Raw genomic sequence first — 25,315 nt, 5'->3', positions numbered from 1 at the left:
TCATCTTAAATGTCCATCTCCCACCCATGGAGAGACCTTTATACTGTATCCAGGGTTGGGTAGGTTACTTTCTAAATGTAATCCGTTAGTTACTAGTTACCTGTCTAAAAGTGTCATCAGTAATCCGTTAGTTACTAGTTACCTGTCTAAAAGTGTCATCAGTAACATAACTGTTGGGTTCCCCAAACTCACTAATGTAATCAGATTACTTTGAATTACTTTCTCCTTAAGAGGCACAGGTTTGTACCTCCAACAAATCTGATTTGCTAACCCTAATGCCTAACCCTAACCTTAACCATAATGCCTAAACCTTACCTTAAATAACCCTAACTTTAACAACACTGCTAACCCTAATGCCTAAACCTAACCTTAACCATACTGCTAACCCTAATGCCTAACCCTAACCTTAACCATACTGCTAACCCTAATGCCTAAACCTAACCTTAACCATACTGCTAACCCTAATGCCTAAACCTAACCTTAACCATACTGCTAACCCTAATGCCTAAACCTAACCTTAACCATACTGCTAACCTTAATGCCTAAACCTAACCTTAACCATACTGCTAACCCTAATGCCTAAACCTAACCTTACATTGTTGTGTTTTCGTGAATTGAATGCAAGAGTGTGCAGAGCTGTCATCAAGGGAAAATGAAAAGTCTCAAATATAAAATATATATATTTTGATTTGTTTAACACACTTTTTTGGTTACTACATGATTCCATATGTGTTATTTCATAGTTTTGATGCCTTCATTATTATTCTACAATGTAGAAAACAGTAAAAATTAAGAAAAACCCTTAAATGAGTAGGTGTGTCCAAACCTTTGACTGGTACTGTATGTCTGAAAGCTATCAAATCACATTTTTACTTGCTTACTTACGAGCCCCAAACCAACAATGCAGTTTAAAAAAATACAGATAAGAATAAGAAATAAAAGTAACATGTAATTAAAGAGCAGCAGTAAAATAGAACTGTCTATGACTAGGGTGGCTGGAGTTTTTGACAATTTTTCGGGCCTTCCTCTGACACCGCCTGGTATAGAGGTCCTGGATGGCAGGAAGCTAGGCCCCAGTGATGTACTGGGCCGTTCGCACTACCCTCTGTAGTGTATTGCGGTCAGAGGCCGAGCAGTTACCATACCAGGCAGTGATGCAACCAGGATGCTCTCGATGGTGCAGCTGTAGAACCTTTTGAGGATCTGAGGACCCATGACAATTGTTTTCAGTCTCCTGAGGGGGAATAGGTTTTGTTGTGCCCTCTCCACGACTGTCTTAGTGTGCTTGGACCATGTTAGTTTGTTGGTGATGTGAACAATAAGGAACTTGAAGCTCTCAACCTGCTCCACTAAATCCCCGTCGATGAGAATGGGGGCGTGTTCGGTCCTGTAGTCCACAATCATCTATTTTGTCTTATCACCTTGAGGGAGAGGTTGTTGTCCAGGCACCACACGGCCAGGTCTCTGACCTCCTCCCTATAGGCTGTCTCGGGCACTATGGTGTTGAACGCTGAGCTGTAGTCAATGAATAGCATTCTCACATAGGTGTTCCTTTTGTCCAGGTGGGAAAAGGCAGTGTGGAGTGCAATAGAGATTGCAACATCTGTGGATCTGTTGGGGTGGTATGCAAATTGGAGTGGGTCTAGGGTTTCTGGGATAATGGTGTTGATGTGAGCCATGACCAGCCTTTCAAAGCACTTTATGGCTACAGACGTGAGTGCTACGGGTCGGTAGTCATTTAGGCAGGTTACCTTAGTGTTCTTGGGCACAGGAATTATGGTGGTCAGTTTAAAACTTGTTAGTATTACAGACGTGGACAGGGAGAAGTTAAAAATGTCAGTGAAGACACTTGCCAGTTGGTCAGCGCATGCTCGCAGTACATGTCCTGCTGATCCGTCTGGCCCTGCGGCCTTGTGAATGTTGACTTGTTTAAAAGCCTTACTCACATCGGCTGCCGATAGCGTGATCACACAGTCTTTCAGAATAGCTGGTGCTCTCATGCATGTTTCAGTGTTATTTGCCTCGATGAGAGCATAGAAGTAGTTTAGCTCGTCTGGTAGGCTCGTGTCACTAGGCAGCTCTCGGCTGTGCTTCCCTTTGTAGTCTGTAATGGTTTGCAGGCCCTGCCACATCCGACAAGTCCTGAAGCTTAGCATCTGATTTAAGTTTCCCTGCATTAAAGTCCTTGGCTACTAGGAGCGCCACCTCTGGGTGAGCATTTTCTTGTCTGCTTATGGCGGAATACAGCTCATTCAATGCTCTTAGTGCCAGCCTCTAACTGTGGTGGTATGTAAACAGCTACAACAAATACAGATGAAAACTCTCTAGGTAGATAGTGTGGCGAGAAATAGCTCTAGACTTCCTTAGATATCGTGCACCAGCAAAAATACATAGTCCCCCACCAGATGCTGCATAGTCTTACCAGATGCTGCTGTTCTATCCTGCCGGTACAGCGTATAACCAGCTGTATGTTGATAGAATTTGTTCTTAACTGACTTGCCAGGTTAAATAAAAAAAAATAAAAAATAAAATATTTTTTACACTTTCAGTCAGCTGAAAGCTTAGATGCAGCAGGTCTCACGCAAATTATAATTGATTGCCTTGAAAAACATGGTCTGGACTACAGAAATAATATTGTGGGGCAAGGCTATGACGGTGCATCCGTTGTGAGCAGGAAAGCATTCTGGTGTGTCTGCACGGATTAAAAACAGTGCAAGATTTGCAATTTATGTGCACTGTAATGCACGTTGTTTGAACGTGGTTCTTGTCGATGCTGTAAAATCAGTGCTTGAGGCAGTTCACTTTTTTTTGCTCTCCTGCAGAAGCTTTATAACTTTGTGTCAAGTGGCTTGCAGTTCAGAAAGAGTTGTATCCACAGCAGCAGCCTGGGGAACTACGGAGACTTACGGATGGAAGGTGTGCATGCAGATACATGGCATGCCGTAATCTGAGGGACAGGCTTCCAGCAGTTTCTTAGAGTGATACAGGATATCACACTTGAAAATAGTGGTGATAGATCAGTGGAGGCAAGGAGCCTTCTTTCTCAGATTTACATTTCATAGGGCTTTTGGTTACCTTTTGGTTTCCTTTTGGTTTCCTTTTGGTTTCCTTTTGGTTTCCTTTTGGTTACCTTTTGGTTTCCTTTTGGTTTCCTTTTGGTTACCTTTTGGTTTCCTTTTGGTTTCCTTTTGGTTTCCTTTTGGTTACCTTTTGGTTTCCTTTTGGTTTCCTTTTGGTTACCTTTTGGTTTCCTTTTGGTTTCCTTTTGGTTTCCTTTTGGTTACCTTTTGGTTACCTTTTGGTTACCTTTTTGTAAAGTGCTTGGTGATGCCAAATGTCTTTCTGACATGCTCCAATCAAGCTCTCTTGAACTAGCAAGGGCTGTGGATCTAGTAGGTGCCCTTACAGACACATTACAGGACTATAGAAGTGAGGGTTACTATGGAGAACTATGGAAGGAGGTTGAAGAGATTGCAGAGCACTGCAAAAATAAGTGTACAAACAGTGTATAAAAGACAGGCTAAAACAAGCTTGTGATTTCACAACTCATTGATGATGAGCCCCGTAGGACAGAAACATAGTGACCAAAGGGATGGTGAGAGCTTCCAAAAGAGCTTTTATTTTATCAGGTGCTCGACAGTCTCACCACTGAGCTGCAGAGGTGTTTTTCAAAGAAGAATTGTGAGATAGAGGACAACATTCTTGAATGAGGAGCCTCTGTTTTGCCTTTGCTCAGACCTTTGAGTCAGATTTAGAGGAACTCAAAACACGAGGTTCATCAAAACCAAGCGGCTTCTCGATAGGAGAGAGAAAAGTGGAAGGGACAGACCGTCTCCTCTCCTTGACTTTGTTGTGTTTCTAGAACCTTTTAAAAAGGTCTCCCATTTTGACTCTGTAAGATTTATGTTGTTACACCAGTCAGCAGTGCTTCTTGCGAGAGAAGCTTCTCAGCTTTAAAACGGATTAAAACCCACCTTAGGACAACAATGGTTGAAGACAGGTTAAGTCAGCTCAGAATTCTCCGTGTTGAGTCAAGGAGGACACGCTCCCGTCAACATGGATGAGGTTGTGAAACATTTTGCCAGTTCTCACCAGAACCGCAGAATTGTGCTGTTTTTAAATCTACCATGGATCATTTGGCACTTAGGCAGTCCCTCTGTTCGTGATTAAAACCTGCACTGTGTACTAGCTAGTACACTGACATTCTGAAATGATACATCCAAAGGATATCACAGATTGCCAGCGTCAGCATACGACCTCGGTAGCACAGAGTAAATCAATATGACGTTGAAAAATAGTGTATTGTGGGTAGTTTAGAAGATATCCGGAAATAAGTTAATAAATATGTAATAACGCAAAAAAACATAACTGTTTGTACTTATAGGTAACCATATCGTGACTACAACTAGCTTACTAAGTATTTAACCACACTGTATTGTTACACTGGTGAGTAAAAACTCTTCCTACACTTTAACTTGTTATCTGAAGATAAAATATACATTTTTACTCGACTGCGTTACCCACTCCAGTCAGCAGATGGCGGTCTGAGACTTTAAGGCGATGCTGCTGGTGTGACGTATAATCTAGTGGACGGAACACTTCTTTCAACAGCAGCAACAGTTAGTCAGACACCTCCGTAGCTTGCTAGACAAAATAGACGAACCGATAAAGCTTTAGATGCTTCCGTAGAGCCACTGTGTTTTAAACCCACTTCTGTTGTCTAGTTAGTTATCCAATTTAATGTCATATTTACGTTGTTGTTATTAGTCAGCTAGCTGGCTTCTTAAGTTAGCACTAGCCTAGCTATCTAACATCCCCAACCATGAGTTCACTAAGCTACTCTCCTCCTGATAAAGAAGAGGAGGTCTGCTGGACGGAGAAAGAAGCTCTCGTGAAAGAGGAGGAAGAAGAGGAGGCTGTTACCGTGAAAGAAGAAGAGAACTACGTTTCAGTGAAAGAAGAAGATGTGTTCGGAGTGAAAGATGAGGAAGATGATACAGTAAAAGAAGAGGAGGATGCAGTTTTTGGATTGGAGGAGGAGGAGGTGACTGTCACATCGAAAAAGGAGGAGGAAACGGGATATCTGGGCCCAGTTTCCCTAATGCATCTTAAGGCATCCAATGGTTCTAACGATGAACTTAGCAATACGATGGTTTTGAGAAACCGTTCCCTGATTAACACTAGTAAGTACTGTCTTAACAACAGAGGCACAGTTGTTGAACTGATGTGGTGTTTGGTGTTTAAGGGACAATCTGCAATTGCTACATCCGTATTGAGACTTTTAAATGATTTATTTCTAGCCATTCATTCTTGAAGAATATAACACATGCTTCATGCTCTGAGTTCAACTGTTGTACCCCATCAGAACCCAGAATAAGCTTTTTTTTACTCTAATGTTTAGAAACAATGTAAATCAACACTATAGCCTCAACATGGTTAAAACTATAATGTTGATATCATTGATGGTCAATCCTTTCATCCATAGGTCTGTCTATGAATTTGAGAGTAGTTACATTTCTCCAGCACCATCCATCATTTTATTACCAAAACAGTGGTGGAATGACAACTTTGTTATTGTTTGAACTGCAGATTGGTTGATAAAAAAAAAGGACAACCTAGGTTTTAAATAGCAACAAAATGCTGCCCTGAGACTTGGTTTGGTAAACAACTGAGGGATGGGGGCTGGAGAAATGTAACCACTCTCAAATTCATAGAGAAAGTTATTGTAGCAACCTCGTCAAGAAGTTCAGACATCTTGGCATAACAGTTATAAGGTGTTGGCTTGACAGTCGCTGGACCCATGTTTGACTCTCGCTCAGGGCCTCTGAATCCCTGAATTCACTACACTATGAATACAAGGACTGGCCATCCATGAGGTCAAAATGATAATTTAACCAGTTTTCTAGGCTATATAGTATATTCTAGAATTCATCCATGATGTCATAATGATAGTTTAACCAGGTTTCTAGGATATATAGTATATTCTAGAATTAATCCATGATGTCATAATGATAGTTTAACCAGGTTTCTAGGATATATAGTATATTCTAGAATTAATCCATGATGTCATAATGATAGTTTTAACAAGATTCCGAGGCTATATAGTGTTAATTTACAAACAGTGGTGTTATACGAGCTTATGTTTTGGTTTCTGGTGGGGTAATACGGCTGAAACAGTTGAGGCATTTATAAGTTATATTCTTCAGGATGGCTATAAGGGCTGAGCCCGAGTGGTAGGTCGATAGGCTGTTGTAGAAGTCTTCATCCAAATCAAGGTTAGTGAAAACTGTTCTGATGTCTATAAGCTCTCTTTGGTCATAGGAAATGATGGTGGAAACATTATGTACCAAAAAAAAGTTATGATCAGTGTAATATATATACATATTTTTTTTAAACACAAAATACCACAATTGGTCAGGAGTCCTTAAAACGTCTGCTCTCCAATGCAGCACCATTATAGATTACACTCTAAATAACACTCTAAATAACACTCTAAATAACACTCTAAATAACATTCTAAATAACATTCTAAATAACACTCTAAATAACATTCTAAATAACATTCTAAATAACATTCTAAATAACATGCTAAATAACATTAGCATGAATTAGCCTACGTGAACAAGAAGCACAACATATTTTCAGAGATGTGTGATAATTAACTCCTCTGTAATATAGTAAAGCTTTGCAATCGTGACATTATGTACTTTCGAGGAAAATAGGCTGATTTTTCTTGACTGGTTTTTAGAAGGGATTTCGTGACTATTAGCTTAGCAACCACGTGACGCAGCAAGGTGAACTCGATTGGTCAACAGTCTGTAAGACGGGTGTTAGTCGTTTGAAAAGTTTTGAAAGTTTTTTCCTTTTAAAACATTTTTGTTTACTTAGCCTGTTTAATTTGGATCCCGTGACGCGGTTAACCTCAGTCCTGTGCTTGTGGATATTTAAATCGCTGCTGTTTGTTGCGGTTTCCATCGGCTTTACGAGCTGTGCCTGCTGGAATAGTGCGGTGTACCAGCGTTAGTCTACGTCGCATCCATCATGCCGCCCAATGTTAAAGAAGGTTTGGAGGAATGTAGAGGACGATGTTTAACTATGACAGGTACGTGATCTTTTACATCAACAAACATATGTCTACAAGCATTGGTTACAGCAACAGGAAAATAGCTTCAAGAGCCTTTGTCCAAATACTGGTGGATTGAACTAACAAAAGAATGGCCGATCTGACCAGAGAGGTTCAAGACCTTAAAGAACAGTTTGCAGTTCTCCCAGGGAGAGGTGGATGTCCTGAAAGAGACTTGCAGCAAGATGTAAGTCCCCGTGAGATGACATCATCACTGTCTGTGAATTATAATTATTACAGATGACTGGGGTAACAGACTATCTAGAGCGCGTGTCAAACACAAGGCCCGCAGGCCCAATCCGACCCGTGACACATTTCTATCCGACCCGCGCAGTTATTTGGGTTGTCAATTCAGTTTGGCCTGCTTCCATACCGCCGCGATGCGCTGCACTACAAGTCCCAGCAAGCATTGCCAATGTGCTGCACACAAAACATCAGTGGATTGCCACAGACACATCCTTCTTCCCAGATCCACACACAAACCAGCCAGTGTGCTGTATCATATATACAGTTGAAGTCGGAAGTTTACACACACTTAGGTTGGAATCATTAAAACTCGTTTTTCAACCACTCCACAAATTTCTTGTTAACAAACTATAGTTTTGGCATGTCGGTAAGGACATCTACTTTGTGCATGACGCAAGTCATTTTTCCCAACAATTCTTTACAGACAGATTAGTTCACTTATAATTCACTGTATCACAATTCCAGTGGGCCAGAAGTTTACATGCACTAAGTTGACTGTGCCTTTAAACAGCTTGGAAAATTCCAGAAAATGATGTCATGCTTTAGAAGCTTCTGATAGGCTAATTGACATCATTTGAGTCAATTGGAGGTGTACCTGTGGATGTATTTCAAGGCCTACCTTCAAACCCAGTGCCTCTGCTTGACATCATGGAAAATCAAAAGAAATCTGCCAAGACCTCAGAAAAAAAATTGTGGACCTCCACAAGTCTGGTTCATCCTTGGGAGCAATTTCCAAACGCCTGAAGGTACCACGTTCATCTGTACAAATAGTACGCAAATATAAACACTGTGGGACCACGCAACCGTCATACTGCTACGGAAAGAGAAGCGTTCTTTCTCCTAGGGATGAACGTATTTTGGTGCAAAAAGTTAAAATCAATCCCAGAACAACAGCAAAGGACCTTGTGAAGATGCTGGAGGAAACGGGTACAAAAGTATCTATATACACAGTAAAACGAGTCCTATATCAACATAAGCTGAAAGGCGACTCGGCAAGGAAGAAGCCACTGCTCTAAAACCGCCATAAAAAAAGCCAGACTACGGTTTGCAACTGCACATGGGGACAAAGATTGTACTTTTTGGAGAAATGTCCTCGGGTCTGATGAAAACCAAATAGAACGGACCATCGTTATGTTTGGAGGAGAAAGGGGGAGGCTTGCAAGCCGAAGAACACCATCCCAACCGTGAAGCACGGGGGTGGCAGCATCATGTTGTGGGGGTGCTTTGCTGCAGGAGGGACTGGTGCACTTCACAAAATAGATGGCATCATGAGGTAGGAAATTTATGTGGATATATTGAAGCAACATCTCAAGACATCAGTCAGGAAGTTAAAGCTTGGTCACAAATGGGTCTTCCAAATGGACAATGACCCCAAGCATACTTCCAAAGTTGTGGCAAAATGGCTTAAGGACAACAAAGTCAAGGTATTGGAGTGGCCATCGCAAAGCCCTGACCTCAATTCCATAGAAAATGTGTGGGCAGAACTGACAAAGCGTGAGCGAGCAAGGAGGCCTACAAACCCGACTCAGTTACACCAGCTCTGTCAGGAGGAATGGGCCAAAATTCACCCAACCTATTGTGGAAGGCTACACGAAATGTTTGACCCAAGTTAAACAATTTAAATGCAATGCTACCTAATACTACTTGAGTGTATGTAAACTTCTGACCCACTGGGAATGTGATGAAAGAAATAAAATATGAAATAAATAATTATCTTTACTATTATTCTGACATTTCACATTTTAAAAATAAAGTGGTGATTCCTAACTGACCCAAAACAGGGAAATAAACGTCAGGAATTGTGAAAAACTGAGTTTAAATGTAGTTGGCTAAGGTGTATGTTAACTTCAACTTCAACTGAATATATATATACACCATACGCCTAATGTCTACCAGACCGAAAGTTTAAACACTTTGTAGGCTTAACAATGAATAACCAAAAAAACTAACAATTTTATTTTACATATTAAACCTGTTTTTTTAGGCACCAAACAACTTATATGTACTGTAGACTTCCATTAATTTATTAGACTGGTACCAAACTACCTTCAGACCAGTCTTGTCTGGTCTTCTGGGCGTCCAGAGCAATCGACCAATCAAAAGTTTGGACACACCTACTCAGTTCAGGGGTTTTTCTTTATTAAAAAAACTATTTTCTCCACGTAGAATAATAGTGAAGACATCAACACTATGACTGTCTGGTCTGAAGCAATCGACATATACCAGTCAAAAGTTTGGACACACCTACTCAGTTCAGTTTTTTTTTTTTTTTTTTACTATTTTCTCCATGTAGAATATATATAGATAAACCACTACGTTGTAGAATAATAGTGAAGACATCAAAACTATGAAATAAAACAAATGGAATCATGTAGTAACCAAAAAAAGTGTTAAACAAATCTAAATATATCTGAGATTCTTCAAAGTTGCCATCCTTTGCCTTGATGATGCTTTGTGCACTCTTGTTATTCTCTCAACCAGCTTCATGAGGTAGTCATCTGGAATGCATGTCAATTAACAGGTGTGCCTTGTTAAAAGCTAATTTGTGGAATTTATTTCCTTCTTAATGTGTTTGAGCCAATCAGTTGTGTTGTGACAAGGTAGGGGTGGTATACAGAAGATAGGCCTATTTAGTGAAAGACCAAGTCAATATGGCAAGAACAGCTCAAATAAGCAAAGAGAAACAACATTCCATCATGATCTATGATGAAACTGGCTCTCACGAGATCCGCCACCGGAAACGAAGATAAGTTCATTAGAGTTACCAGTCTCAGAAATTGCAGCACAAATTAATGCTTAAGAGTTCAAATAACAGACACATCTCAACATAAACTGTGAGACTGTGTGAATCAGGCCTTCATGGTCGAGTTGCTGCAAAGAAACCACTACTAAAGGACACCAATAAGAAGAAGAGACTTGCTTGGGCCAAGAAACACTGGACCTTAGACTGGTGGAAATCTGTCCTTTGGGTCCGAATTGGAGATTTTTAATTCCATTTGATTTCACTACGTGAATCAGGCCTTCATGGATGAATTTATGAATTCACTTCTAATGGACACCAATAATAAGAAGAGACCTGCTGGTCTAAGAGACACGAGCAATGGACATTAGACCGGTGAAAATCTATGTTTTGGTCTGATGAGTCCAAATTTGCGATTTTTGGTTCCAATCGCTGTGTCTTTGTGAGACACAGAGTAGGTGAATGGATGATCTTCTCATGTGTGGTTCCCACCGTGAAGCATGGAGGAGGAGATGTGATGGTGTGGGGGTGCTTTGCTGGTGACACTATCTGTGATTTATTTAGAATTCAAGGCACACTTTACCAGCATTCTGAAGGGATATGCCATCCCATCTGGTTTGCGCAACACAACAATGACCCAACACACCTCTTGGCTGTGTAAGGGCTATTTGACCAAGAAGGAGAGTGATGGAGTGCTGCATCAGATGACCTGGCCTCCACAATCACCCGACCTCAACCCAATTGAGATGGTTTGGGATGAGCTGGACTGCAGAGTGAAGGAAAAGCAGCCAACAAGTGCTCAGCATATGTGGGAACTCTTTCAAGACCGTTGGAAGAGCATTCCAGGTGAAGCTGGTTGAGAGAATACCAAGAGTGTGCAAAGCTGTCGTGAAAGGCAAAGGGTGGCTACTTTGAATAATCTAAAATATAAAATCTATTTTGATTTAATACTTTTATTTACTATATGTTTCCACATGTGTTATTTCATAGTTTTGATGTCTTCTACAATGTAGAAAATAGTTTAAAAAAAAAAAAATCATTAAAAAGCCCTTAAATGAGTGTGTCCAAACGTTTTACTGGTACTATATATATATATTATTATATACATGGCTTAATGCATCATTACATTAGCCATTTAGCCCCAGTATGAAACTCAACTAGTCTCTCACTGTTTAACTAGAATAACATCAGTTGTGTCCTTCAAACTGTTAGACTGTTAGTCCATAATCAACTGATAAGTGGTACTTTTTTGGTGCTGTACGTGTTGGTGAGAGGGATGATATTAGAGGGTTCAGGTATGGAGATTGGGCCATGAGAGGGTCTTGAGCTGGTGGTCCTCCATCCACACCTTGATTGACCTGGCTGTGTGACATGGAGCATTATTGTCCTGCTGGAAAAAAACAATCCTCAAGAGTTTTGGTGAACATTGTCAGATCAGAAGGAAGCAAGTTTTCTTCCAGGACGACCTTGTACGTGGCTTGATTCATGCGTCCTTCACAAAGACACATCTGCCCTGATTCCAGCCTTGCTGAAGCACCCCCAGATCATCACCAATCCTCCACCAAATTTCACAGTGGGTGCAAGACCTGGAGAGGCCTACAAGCCACAGTGTCTCGCACCCACTGACATTTTGTGGAAGATTGGTGATGATCTGGGGGTGCTTCAGAAAGGCTTGAATCAGGGCAGATTTGTCTCAAGACAATTGTCAAATAAGTTTATCACAGCATTTAAATGTCATTACAGACGTAAATTGTTGCACAACATCATGGGCATGGGCATCACCTTTTAGCTCAAATAAACAGTGGATTTCTGCTGTTGTGGCCTTTAACCATCTGCCTGACTTTGTCGTTCACACAGGAGAGAGACGTGACTATTGTGGATCCTCTGGGGAGCCTCAACAACATCATGAAGCTGACGAGGCAAAGAAGAGTCTCTCCACATCAGAAACCCTCAAACAACACCAGCAGAGATCCACAGAGAATAAATCTCAACGCTGCTCTGACTGTGGGAAGACCTTTTCAAGATTATATACATTACAATCACACCAGAGAATTCACACTGGAGAGAAACCTTTCAGCTGCGATCAATGTGGGAAGAGTTTTGTTACATCTGGCTGTCTGACTATACACCAGAGAACACACACAGGAGAGAAACCGTATAGCTGTAATCAATGTAAAAAGAGTTTTGTTACATCGAGCTCTCTGACTATACACCAGAGAACACACACAGGAGAGAAACCTTATTGCTGTAATCAATGTGGGAAAAGTTTTGTTTCATCTAGCCGTCTGACAATACACCAGAGAACACACACAGGAGAGAAATATTATAGCTGTGATCAATGTGGTAAGAGTTTTGTTTCATCTAGCCATCTGACTATACACCAGAGAATACACACAGGAGAGAAAGCTTACCACTGCTCTGACTGTGGAAAGAGTTTTTCTATCTCAGGAAATTTTAAATCACACCAGAGAACACACACAGGAGAGAAACCTTATAGGTGTAATCAATGTGGGAAGAGTTTTGCTCAATCAAGCAACCTGATAGCACACCTGAGAATACACACTGGAGAGAAACCTCACTGCTGCTCTGAGTGTGGGAAGACCTTCTCAAAATTATATACATTACAATCACACCAGAGAATTCACACTGGAGAGAAACCTTATAGCTGCTCTGAATGTGGAAAGATCTTTTCAAAATTATATACATTACTATCACACCAGAGAACACACACTGGAGAGAGGCCTCATAGCTGTAAGCAATGTGGGAAGAGTTTTATTCGCTCAAGCTGCCTGATGCTACATCTGAAAAAACACACAGGAGAAAAATCCTTTAGCTGTGATCAATGTGGGAAGAGATACTCTGATAAAAGATCTCTGATCAAACATCAGAAAATACATGAAGGACTTGTTTCATGATTTCAATGAAATAATGTCGCAATGTAGAAGGCGTATTTTAATTAATAATGTGACAATAATGTAGAACCCTAATATTTTGCCCCTGTTCTATTGATTTCAGTGTGATGTGGATATTAGCCTCATCAGGGGAAAATTCCAGGCTCTGAAATGAAAGTCCTATTTGTGATTACCAAGAAAACGTGTTGTGTTACACTTACTGCATTGGCAACCCACTTGAATCAAAATGCAACACTTCAAATTGTAGCTAGCTGTCTTCTACATGTTGTCCTCTAACCAGGGATGTACACATTATTCCCAGATTCCGTGTGTTTTTTTGAGCTGTTAGTTTTATCAGGTCGTGCAACCTCATCTCCCCCTCTTGTGCAATTGATTTCAACGTGATATTGATGTGAGTGATGCTAAATATGTGTACTGTTTCTCTTCGTTTTGGGGAAACCCCGAAATTTCAACGCGTCACTCCAAAATGTAGCTGACTGTCTTCTGCAGGTTGTCCTCTAACCAGTGAAGTAAAATATATCTCCAATTTCCATGTTTTTTTTGTTAGTTTCAACAGCACGTACAACCTGATTTCCCCCCTAATAGATATCAGTGATTTATTGCCAGTTGTCAAAACAAGTGTTTTAGATGCTTGTTTTTTTTTTTTTTATGTATTTATTCAACCTTTATTTAACTAGGCAGGTCAGTTAAGAACAAATGTTTATTTTCAATGACGGCCCAGGAACAGTGGGTTAACTGATTTGTACTTTGTCAGCTGCATTTCTGTTTGTAAATATGCTAATTGTCTTTATTCCACTACTGAAGAAGCATGTCTCAAATCACCTCATATTTCAAACATTCAGCCTGAAAAAATATACATGTTTTATTATTCCATGCCTCACCATGAAGTGAAGTATTGCCAACACATATTAACAAAGGGGTGTACATTTGGTTTTGATATTGAATATTTCATAACATTTTCAATTCATGTAACGTTAACCATTAAGTTCTCCAATACATATTGGAGATCATTTGGTTTTGATCATAATGTCAATGTAATGTAACATGTGACATAGTAATCACAATTATTTATGCAACCAACTGACTATTTCTTGGTACAATATATTTTGGACTGGATATCTATCGTATCTTATTCTTACTCAAATGAAATCAAATTTATTTATATAGCCCTTCTTACATCAGCTGATATCTCAAAGTGCTGTACAGAAACCCAGCCTAAAACCACAAACAGCAAGCAATGCAGGTGTAGAAGCACGGTGGCTAGGAAAAACTCCCTAGAAAGGCCACAACCTAGGAAGAAACCTAGAGAGGAACCAGGCTATGAGGGGTGGCCAGTCCTCTTCTGGCTGTGCGGGGTGGATTTTTATAACAGAACATGGCCAAGATGTTCAAATGTTCATACATTTCAACCTGAAAGGATGTCAGTCCTGTCTGGTCTTACTATTTTATTCAATGCCATTTTCTTAGAATGCTCATTAGTCTCTCAGGTTTTATTATGTTTGTGTTTTTTATTAGTCTTTTCCTGTGAAGTCATTACATTCATGTCTGAAATGTGCTGTATAAATAAAACATGATTTGATTGTAACATATTAACCAATTCAGTGCCGGGGTAGTGCAGCAAAACTCAGCAAAAAAAAAAAAAACGTCCTCTCACTGTCAACTGCGTTTATTTTTCAGCAAACTTAACATGTGTAAATGTTTGTATGAACATAACAAGATTCAACAACTGAACAAGTTCCACAGAAATGTGACTAACAGAAAATGCAATAATGTGTCCCTGAAAAAAGGGGGTCCAAATCAAAAGTCACAGTCATTATCCGGTGTGGCCACCAGCTGCATTAAGTACTGCAGTGCATCTCCTCTTCATGGACTGCACCATATTTGCCAGTTCTTGCTGTGAGATGTTACCCCACTCTTCCACCAAGGCACCTGCAAGTTCCCTGACATTTCTGGGGGGGAATGGCCCTAGCCCTCACCCTCCGATCCCTCCAACAAGTCCCAGACGTGCTCAATGGGATTGAGATCCGGGCTCTTCTCTGGCCATGGCAGAACACTGACATTCCTGTCTTGCAGGAAATCACACACAGAATGAGCAGTATGGCTGGGGGCATTGTCATGCTGGAGGGTCATGTCAGGATGAGCCTGCAGGAAGGGTACCACATGAGGGAGGAGGATGTCAGTCCTGTCTGGTCCAGCAACGGTGGGTTTGTGCCCATAGGCGACGTAGTTGCAGGTGATGTCTGGTGAGGACCTGCCTTACAACAGGCCTGCAGGCCCTCTGTCTAGCCTTTCTCACCCTGTTGCGGACAGTCTGAGCACTGTTAGAGGGATGGTGCGTTCCTGGTGTAACTCGGGCAGTTGTTGTTGCCATCCTGTACTTGGAATGTATCCTGCCGAGAGTAAGGACACCATATTGGAGTGATCCAATAGCTCACATAACCATGGTTACATAAGTAATCATCGTTGGTAGTTTACAGAAATGGCAGAAGACATGGCAAACGACCCAGCAGCAGTAATGGAGTAATGGAGTCCGGGCCAAGAGGAGAACCTCAGATTTTCCTACATCACAGTAGAGAGAACAAAGGGAGTTAAAGTGATTCAAACGACCTGACCCAGCAGCAGTAATAGACTCCGGGCCAAGAGGAGAGAGTGAACCTCTGTTCCCTCTACTGTGTGTAGGGAAATCTAAGGGAGTTAACAGTGATTCAAACGACCTGACCCAGCAGCAGTAATAGACTCCGGGCCAAGAGGAGAGAGTGAACCTCTGTTCCCTCTACTGTGTGTAGGGAAATCTAAGGGAGTTAACAGTGATTCAAACAGCCTGACCCAGCAGCAGTAATAGACTCCGGGCCAAGAGGAGAGAGTGAACCTCTGTTCTCTCTACTGTGTGTAGGGAAATCTAAGGGAGTTAACAGTGATTCAAAACCGACCCATAATTAGCCTTTATTCTGCTGAGACGGTAAGACATAACCTTTGTCATGATGCTGGCCTGGGGGTAGGTTTATGACAGTCATAAATACCTCTCCCCCCTTTTTCCTCTCTCTACCCAACTGATGTGACATTTGAAAATCCCTTGGTTAACATAGAGATTCTGGGAACATCAGAAGGTGGGGGGAAATTAAACATATTTTGGTAATACAACCAGTTGGTACTTAAGGAATATTAAGTCATCTGAGACATTCTCATCAATGATAAGGTGACATAACTTGTACAGTGGAAAGTCTACACATTATAGTATCAGATTCACATGGAATTGTTGTGCAATTTAAATGTTTGAATATGAAATTATTTGTGAGGGGATGAAATGTGATTTTAGCTTCTAAAATGTGAGAATTGGGTTTTCATGAGTGAATTAGGCCCGACTCAGTGTCCCGCCCACGTGAAGAGACATTGGTTATAAATTATGAGACACGCCCTCCTAACCCTTCCTATATAAAGCCTTGACGACAATATAACCTCCTGTTCCGGGTACATTACGATGACGATCCGATGTCCAGAAGGGTTCAGATAATAACTACAGAATGAAGCCAACCTCAGCGTGAGCTTTGGTTGCGAATGGTATGAACTTTGAACTCTTATTCGCTACAGAAGTGATACCTCCTAGCCGTTGAGTTAGTAACAGCAGCTGCAAACGTGGGCTAGGAAAGAACAGACAGAGTAACCTGTCTACCACACAACGACGTTACTACAACGTATCCAATTTACCGCCAGAGACATTCTTCCGAGGACAGGAAGATCTCTGTTGGCCAACACGAACAGCATCTACGACCAACCTACCGAAGCGCAGCTCAGATAAAATATTTCCTTTTCCAAATGGGCGGTCATTTAGAATGCATAAGATTCTGTATTTACGATAGAGTAGTTGCCTATGGCCTGATAGAGACATCGCTTCTCCCTTTGTTCTTCAGTCTTCCCGCTCTTTCACTCAAACCCAGCCCACCTTTCTTTGTGTAACCAGCTGTCATATCTGTTCCGTCTGCTAGGGACGTTTTCCTTTATGACATAATTTGTAATCAAGGTATGATTCATTCTGTGTATATGTATTTCTGTGTGATTAGTTAGGTATTTGGTAAATAAATAATTAAACCCAAATTTGTAGTGCTGATTCAACTTGTTAGCCAGGGTTCGTGAAGATAACCAAGAATTTACAACTTTCAAATGAGACTGAAATAAAGTGACGATTAATATTGACTGCTATTGATGTAAAATATTACTAGGTCTTTAAGAGTTCATTCGGAAGATAACTGCTCTATAAATATTATTTCGTGGTGCCCCGACTTTCTAGCTAATTACATATACATGATTAGCTCAATCAGGTGATATTAATTACAGAGAAAGGATTTTATAGAATAGCGTGTCATATCACTTAATCCGGCATAGCCAAAGACACAACACTTAGTTAGATAATATATCTGACTAGGTATAAAGTGAAATGTTCCTTTAGTTGTAGATATGTATGCAAGTGCTATGTTTTTGATGACTTGTTTTGATTGTGTTACAGCCGTGCATAGTTCATATTAGCTAACCAGCTAGCTAGCTTGTTAACTAACTGCAACATTGGACTGTTTTATGTGAATGTACATTGTCGCTTCACTAGTTAATCGTAACTATCTAATTCATGTGTATAAAATTACTTGGCCTTGTGTTATATTTCTGTTTGTGCTCTGAAAACCACACTGATATTGGCTAACTACTTCAGTTCCAGTGTACTGCCACAGAATAGACGAAAAGCTCAGTTCAGATGTAAATTTTCACCCCATCCATTGTATAAGACTGGTTGTGTTGTTGATACGGTATATTATTTAATAGTCGAGAAACATTTCCCCCCCCAAAAAACATTTTACTCAACTGCTTTACCCACTCCAGACAGCAGATGGCGATATGTGTCTTTCAGGCCACGCTGCTACTGTGACGTATAATCTAGTGGACGGAACGCTTCTTCAACAACTGCAGCCACCTCGGTAGCTCGCTGGACAACAACGTCGGAACATTCAAGTTCTTTGGTTCGTTGTTTATTTGCCGCTATGTTTTGAAAACACTTATATGCGTAAAAAGAACACACTCAGTTACCCCATGTAATGTCATATTGACGTTGTTATTCAGCTAGCTGGCTGGTTAAGTTAGCACTAGTCTAGTCGCTAATGCTAACTAGCTAGCTAACATCCCTGACCATTAGTTCACGAAGCTACTCCCCCCCTGCTAAAGAGGAGGTCTGTTGGATGGAGAAAGGAACTCTCTTAAAAGAGGAGGAAGAGGAGGCTGTACCAGTGAAAGAAAAAGAGGAAGAAGCTTACAGAGTGAAAGAAGAAGAGGATGATGTTACTGTGAAAGAAGAGGAGGATGGAGTTTTGGGGGTTGAAGAGGGGGAGATGACTGTCGTAGTGAAAGAAGAGGAAGACTGTTTTGGCGTGACGGAGATGCCTGTCGCAGTGAAAGAAGAGGAAGACTGTTTTGGTGTGATGGAGATGACTGTAGCAGTGAAAGAAGAGGAAGACTGTTTTGGCGTGACGGAGATGACTGTCGCAGTGAAAGAAGAGGAAGACTGTTTTGGCGTGACGGAGATGACGGTCACATTGGAAGAAGAGGAAGAGCAGGCTGGAGATCTGATGAGCACCGGTACATACAGTAAGTACCATGTTAAACAGCGGTGTTTTTTGTTGTTGTAGCGCTCCTGTCAATATTTAGTAAGGACGCGCAACCATAGAATTACAATGCTGCACCAACCAACCAAAACTATGAATCAATTTTAGCAGCACCCAATCACATCAGACCTTATACCTTCCATTCCGTCCAGCCCTGGACTAAACTAGCTAGTCATTCCACATGAAGGAAAGCTTCCACTCAACATTCCATAGCAGTCTGAGATGTAGCTACACATTTTTTTTGTGTGTAATAAGTCAAGGGATGTGAATACTTTCTGAAGGCATTGTATGTAGTTTCAGCGAGTCATTATCAACTGGGCAGACAACGGTTGTAAATTATTTAGCATAGGCCCTTAGTGGAGCAGCGGTCTAAGGCATTGCAGTGCTTGAGGCATCACTAGAGCCCCGGGTTCGATCCCAGACTGTGTCACCGGGAGACCCATGACGACGCCGCACAATTGGCCCGGCGTCGTCCGGGTAAGGGGAGAGTTTGGCCAGCCAGGATTTTCTTGTCCCATGGTGCTCTAGCGACTCCTTGTGGTGGACCCGGGCGCCTGCATGCTGACTCTGGTCGCCAGTTGAACGGTGTTTTTCCTCCGACACATTGGTGCAGCTGCATTCCGGGTTAAGCGGCTTTGGCAGGGTCGTGTTTCGGAGGACGCGTGGCTCTCGAACTTTAGCTTCTCCCGAGTCCATACGGGAGTTGCAGTGATGGGACAAGACTGTAACTACCAATTGGATATCACAAAATTGGGGAGAAAAATGTGTAAAAAGTACAACAAACAAACAATAATAATAATATTCCTCATCCCCAAATGTATTATAATTATTTTATAAATCCTGAACCAACACAATTGCGCTTGACACCCCAACCCCTCCCCTGACTTTGTTGATAGCTACTTTATCGAGGAAAAGTGTACTTCGAATACTTGTGATATGTGGTAGTCCCACCTAGCTATGAATGCACTAACTGTAAGTGGCTCTGGATAAGAGAGTCTGCTAAATGACTCACTACTGTAGTGTCTCTGGATAAGAGTGTCTGCTAAATGACCCACTACTGTAGTTTCTCTGGATAAGAGAGTCTGCTAAATGGCTCACTACTGTAGTGTCTCTGGATAAGCGTGTCTGCTAAATGACTCACTACTGTAGTGGCTCTGGATAAGAGTGTCTGCTAAATGACTCACTACTGTAGTGGCTCTGGATAAGAGAGTCTGCTAAATGACTCACTACTGTAGTGGCTCTGGATAAGAGAGTCTGCTAAATGGCTCACTACTGTAGTGTCTCTGGATAAGAGTGTCTGCTAAATGACTCACTACTGTAGTGTCTCTGGATAAGAGTGTCTGCTAAATGACCCACTACTGTAGTTTCTCTGGATAAGAGAGTCTGCTAAATGACTTACTACTGTAGTGTCTCTGGATAAGAGTGTCTGCTAAATGACTCACTACTGTAGTGGCTCTGGATAAGAGTGTCTGCTAAATGACTCACTACTGTAGTGGCTCTGGATAAGAGAGTCTGCTAAATGACTCACTACTGTAGTGGCTCTGGATAAGAGAGTCTGCTAAATGACTCACTACTGTAGTGTCTCTGGATAAGAGAGTCTGCTAAATGGCTCACTACTGTAGTGTCTCTGGATAAGCGTGTCTGCTAAATGACTCACTACTGTAGTGTCTCTGGATAAGAGTGTCTGCTAAATGACTCACTACTGTAGTGGCTCTGGATAAGAGCGTCTGCTAAATCACTAAAATGTGAATGTCAAATTGACTGGATGTCCTTTGGGTGGTGGACCATTCTTGAAACACAGGGGAAACTGTTGAGCATGAACAACCCAGCAGCGTTGCAGTTCTGGCCTCAGGTTATTGAGGGGCCCAGTCTAAATTAAACCTCATAGGAAGACAGTTTTATGATGTGGCGATTTCATTTAGGTCTTTGTTTAGTATTTAACTAAATGCTCTGTCTTTGGCAGGAGAGAGACCAGACTCTCACTCTGACAGCGAGAAGAGTCCTTTAGGGGAACCAGAGCCAGAGACGTCCATACCAGCAAGACCACACCACTGCTCCCACCGTGGAAAGAGTTTTACTAATTCACGGAACCTAAAAGAGCATGAGAGGATACACACAGGAGAAAATGCTTTTCAATGCTCCCAGTGTGAAAAGAGTTTTAAAGAGTTAGAGAACCTGAAAATACACAAGAGAACACACTCTGAAGAGAAGCCTTACCACTGCTCCCAATGTGGAATGACATTTAGGTGGTTACAAGGCCTGAAAAGGCATGAGAGAATACACACAGGAGAAAAGCCCTACCGCTGTTCCCACTGTGAAAATAGTTTTAGGTGGTTAGAAGGCCTGAAAAGGCATGAGAGAATACACACAGGAGAAAATCCCTACCAATGCTCCCACTGTGGAAGGAGTTTTACTCAGTTAGCGAGCCTGAAATCACATCAGAGGATACATACACAGGAGAAGACATACCACTGCTCTAATTGTGGAAAGACATTTTCCCGGGCAGAGGACCTGAAATCACATGAGAGAATAGAGAGGCTGTGTTCTGACTTGTGTTTTTGACCTGAGAATTTGTGTTTTATGTTCATGCCAAATTAAATCATATTGTTTAAATTAAATAATTCAAAAAAATAGGCCTGTTTTTTCATCTCGAGACATCAAATCAGATTAAATATTTGTAGATGTGTACTTCGTTTTCTTTGAGCTTTGATTAATTTGATACAATATAAACCCTCTGTTGTTCATTATGTTATTTGGATATTGCTAAATGTAAATTATATAAGTAGGTACATAGCCTTGCACATGGCATATCTTGTCCAAAATGGCTCAAAGTAACAGAAGCCTATTTCCTGTTTCTGTAGTGTGAGGAAGCTTGATGTACAAGTACTTCCCCTGGACAGGACTCTAGTCTATACAGTACCACAGTATAGTAACAGGAGTCTAGTCTATACAGTACCACAGTATAGTAACAGGAGTCTAGTCTATACAGTACCACAGTATAGTAACATGACTCTAGTCTATACAGTACCACAGTATAGTAACAGGACTCTAGTCTATACAGTACCACAGTATAGTAACAGGACTCTAGTCTATACAGTACCACAGTATAGTAACAGGACTCTAGTCAATACAGTACCACAGTGTAGTAACAGGACTCTAGTCTATACAGTACCACAGTATAGTAACAGGACTCTAGTCTATACAGTACCACAGTATAGTAACTAAACTCTAGTCTATACAGTATAGTAACAGGACTCTAGTCTATATAGTACCACAGTATAGTAACATATGTTATATTTTGGATTCTTCAAAGTAGACGCCCATTGCATTGCCCTCGTGCGGCGATGTTTGCAAACACGGCACGGTGTTTTACACATCTACATAAAGAGGGCTTGCGTTTGCGTCACAAATCACCTAGCAACCGCACCAGGCGCCATGTTGGAACACCAGTCAGCCCGTTAGAAGTCCTCCCATCACGACTGGCTGTGTTTCGCGATCACCGGAAAACTTCGGGAAGACTGCCCATTATTTCATTTTTTTCCTAAGGACTCCAGAGAACGGAGGCAGTGGGAGAACCTATTCAAGTAAGTAAATATATTATGGGAAATGTTAGCCTGCATACAAAATTCCTATAGCTTACTCAAATGAGCTGCTGGCGTATTGTTCACTAGCGTTCTAGTGTTCTGACAAACGGAGGGAAAAACAAACAAACGGAGAACTAGTCAAAAAGCTCAAACCAAGTTTATTTACCCACTGGGTCAAACAGCTGTTTACACAGAGGCACATATAATTACACTCTTCTTCCAGCTGGACCTTTGGCCTCCTTGCACCTCTGGACAGCCAATTACATCTCTGTTGCAAGGCAGGAACTTAAGTGGTGACTGTTCCTTCTCACTTCATCTGACCTCGGCCCACATTCCTCACCTCTGGACAGACCAATTACATCTCTGTTGCAAGGCAGGAACTTAAGTGGTGACTGTTCCTTCTCACTTCATCTGACCTCGGCCCACATTCCTCACCTCTGGACAGACCAATTACATCTCTGTTGCAAGGCAGGAACTTAAGTGGTGACTGTTCCTTCACATTTCATCTGACCTCGGCCCACATTCCTCACCTCTGGACAGCCAATTACATCTCTGTTGCTAGGCAGGAACTTAAGTGTTGACTGTTCCTTCTCACTTCGTCTGACCTCGGCCCACATTCCTCACCCCAATCCACGGCTATACAACCGTATCAGTGACTGAAACATTGACCGTTACCCTTCTCCTCTCCATAGGATACATGAGATTTGACATGACTGAAAAATACAGGTTGACCGATTTATGATTTTTCAACGTCGCTACCGATTATTGGAGGAACAAAAAAAGCAGATACCGATTAAATCGTCCGATTTCTTTAATTTTTTTTATATATATTATATTTGTAATAATGACACGTAAAATCAATTTGGTCTCAAATAAATAATGAAAAATGTTCAATATGTTTTAAATAATGTAAAAACACAGTGTTGGAGAAGAATGTAAAAGTGCAATATGTGCCATGTAAGAAAGCTAACGTTTCAGTTCCTTGCTCAGAACATGAGAGCATGTGATGGTTCCTTTTAACATGAGTCTTCAATATTCCCATGTAAGAAGTTTTATGTTGTAGTTATAGAAATTATGACGGGTTGACTATTTCTCTCTATACAATTTGTATTTCATATACCTTTAACTATTGGATATTCTTACAGGCACTTTAGTATTGCCAGCCTAATCTCTGGAATTGATAGGCTTGAAGTCATAAACAGTGCTAAGTGCTGTTTGAATGAATGCTTATGAGCCTACTGCTACCTACCACTGCTCAGTCAGACTGCTCTATCAAATCATAGACTTAATTATAATAAACACACAGAAATACGAGCATTTGGTCATTAATATGGTCAAATCCGGAAACTATCATTTCGAAAACAAAACATTTATTCTTTCAGTGAAATACGGAACCGTTCCGTATTTTATCGAACAGGTGGCAAACCTAAGTCTAAATATTGAATTGTTACATTGCACAACCTTCAATGTTATGTCATAGTTATTTAATATTCTGGCAAATTAATTACGGTCTTTGTTAGGAACAAATGGTCTTCACGCAGTTGGCAACGAGCCAGGCGGGCCAAACTGCTGCATAAACCCTGACTCTGCGTGCACTGAACGCAAGAGAAGTTACAATTGAGTTAATATTGCCTGCTAACGTGAATTTCTTTTAACTAAATATGCAGGTTTAAAAATATATACTTCTGAGTATTGCATTTAAAAAAGGCATTGATGTTTATGGTTAGGTACATTTGTGCAACGATTGTGCTTTTTTCACGAATGTGCTTTTGTTAAATCATCACCCGTTTGGCGAAATTGAAGTAGGCTGTGATTCGATTGATTATATGCAATGCAGGACAAGCTAGTCAACCTAGTAATATCATCAACCATGTGTAGTTAACTAGTGATTATGAAGATTGCTAGTTTTTTTTTACAAGATAAGTTTAATGCTAGCTAGCAACTTACCTTGGCTCCTTGCAGCCTCAAGTTCCTTTTGATGCTGCACTCGCGTAACAGGTGGTCAGTCTGCCACACAGTCTCCTCGTGGAGTGCAATGTAATCGGCCATAATCTGCTTCCAAGAAGGCCGATTACCGATTGTTATGAAAACTTGAAATCGGCCCTAATTAATCGGCCGACCTGCAAAACTTAACGAAGAACTGCAGTTACATTCAGATTGAGTAAATTGATCCTAAATATTTAAACAACTAAAAGCTTATTTGGGACAAATCATTCCCTAAATCTTGTAATGAATAATGTGGAAATTGAGCAAGTTGAGGTGACTAAACTGCTTGGAGTAACCCTGGATTGTAAACTGTCATGGTCAAAACATGTTGATACAACAGTGATACCTTCTTAACAAAACTATCAACAAGGCATGTCCAACCGGCCTTAGTTTTGTCGCACCTGGACTACTGTTCAGTTGTGTGGTCAGGTGCCACAAAAAATGACTCAGGAAAATGGCAATTGGCTCAGAACTGGGCGGAACGGATGTACACGGAGAGCTAACATTAATAATATGCATGTCAATCTCTCCTGGCTCAAAGTGGAGGAGAGATCGACTTCATCATTACTTGTATTTATGAGAGGTATTGACATGTGTAACAGTATGATTTTAGACCGTCCCCTCGCCCATACCCGGGCGCGAACCAGGGACCTTCTGCACACATCAACAGTCACCCTCGAAGCATCGTTACCCATCGCTCCACAAAAGCCGCGGCCCTTGCAGAGCTTGGGGAACCACTACTTCAAGGTCTCAGAGCAAGTGACGTCACTGATTGAAACGCTATTTAGCGCCCACGCTAACTAAGCTAGCCGTTTCACATCGGTTACACATGTTTAAAGCACCGAGTTGTCTGTTTGAACTACTGGCACACAGCTCAGACACCCATACATACCCCACAAGACATGCCACCAGAGGTCTCTTCACAGTCACCAAGTCCCGAACAGACTATGGGAGGCGCACAGTACTACATAGAGCCATGACTACATGGAACTACAGTATATTTCACATCAGGTAAGTCATGTAAGCAGTAAAATAAGATGTTTTTTTAAACTGATGAAAATACACCTTATGGAACAGTGGGG

The 25,315-nt window shown here is 41.2% G+C and overlaps 2 protein-coding genes across 2 annotated transcripts; both read left to right on the top strand.

Moving 5' to 3' along the window:
• Positions 1-4,441: 4,441 nt before the first annotated feature.
• LOC110500806 (zinc finger protein 180-like) lies at positions 4,442-13,664 on the top strand. Its single transcript, XM_036939834.1, has 2 exons — positions 4,442-5,183; positions 11,967-13,664. Exons 1-2 carry the CDS (start codon positions 4,823-4,825, stop codon positions 13,022-13,024), a joined length of 1,419 nt encoding a protein of 472 aa, XP_036795729.1. The 5' UTR covers positions 4,442-4,822; the 3' UTR covers positions 13,025-13,664.
• A 4,376-nt stretch (positions 13,665-18,040) lies between these two features.
• LOC118938134 (zinc finger protein 568-like) lies at positions 18,041-21,281 on the top strand. Its single transcript, XM_036939851.1, has 2 exons — positions 18,041-18,646; positions 20,627-21,281. Exons 1-2 carry the CDS (start codon positions 18,241-18,243, stop codon positions 21,223-21,225), a joined length of 1,005 nt encoding a protein of 334 aa, XP_036795746.1. The 5' UTR covers positions 18,041-18,240; the 3' UTR covers positions 21,226-21,281.
• The last annotated feature ends 4,034 nt before the right edge of the window (positions 21,282-25,315 follow it).

Source organism: Oncorhynchus mykiss, chromosome 13 (assembly GCF_013265735.2).
Source record: "Oncorhynchus mykiss isolate Arlee chromosome 13, USDA_OmykA_1.1, whole genome shotgun sequence".
NCBI classification, from domain to species: Eukaryota; Metazoa; Chordata; class Actinopteri; order Salmoniformes; family Salmonidae; genus Oncorhynchus; species Oncorhynchus mykiss.
This window is presented reverse-complemented; position numbering and strand designations above follow the sequence as displayed.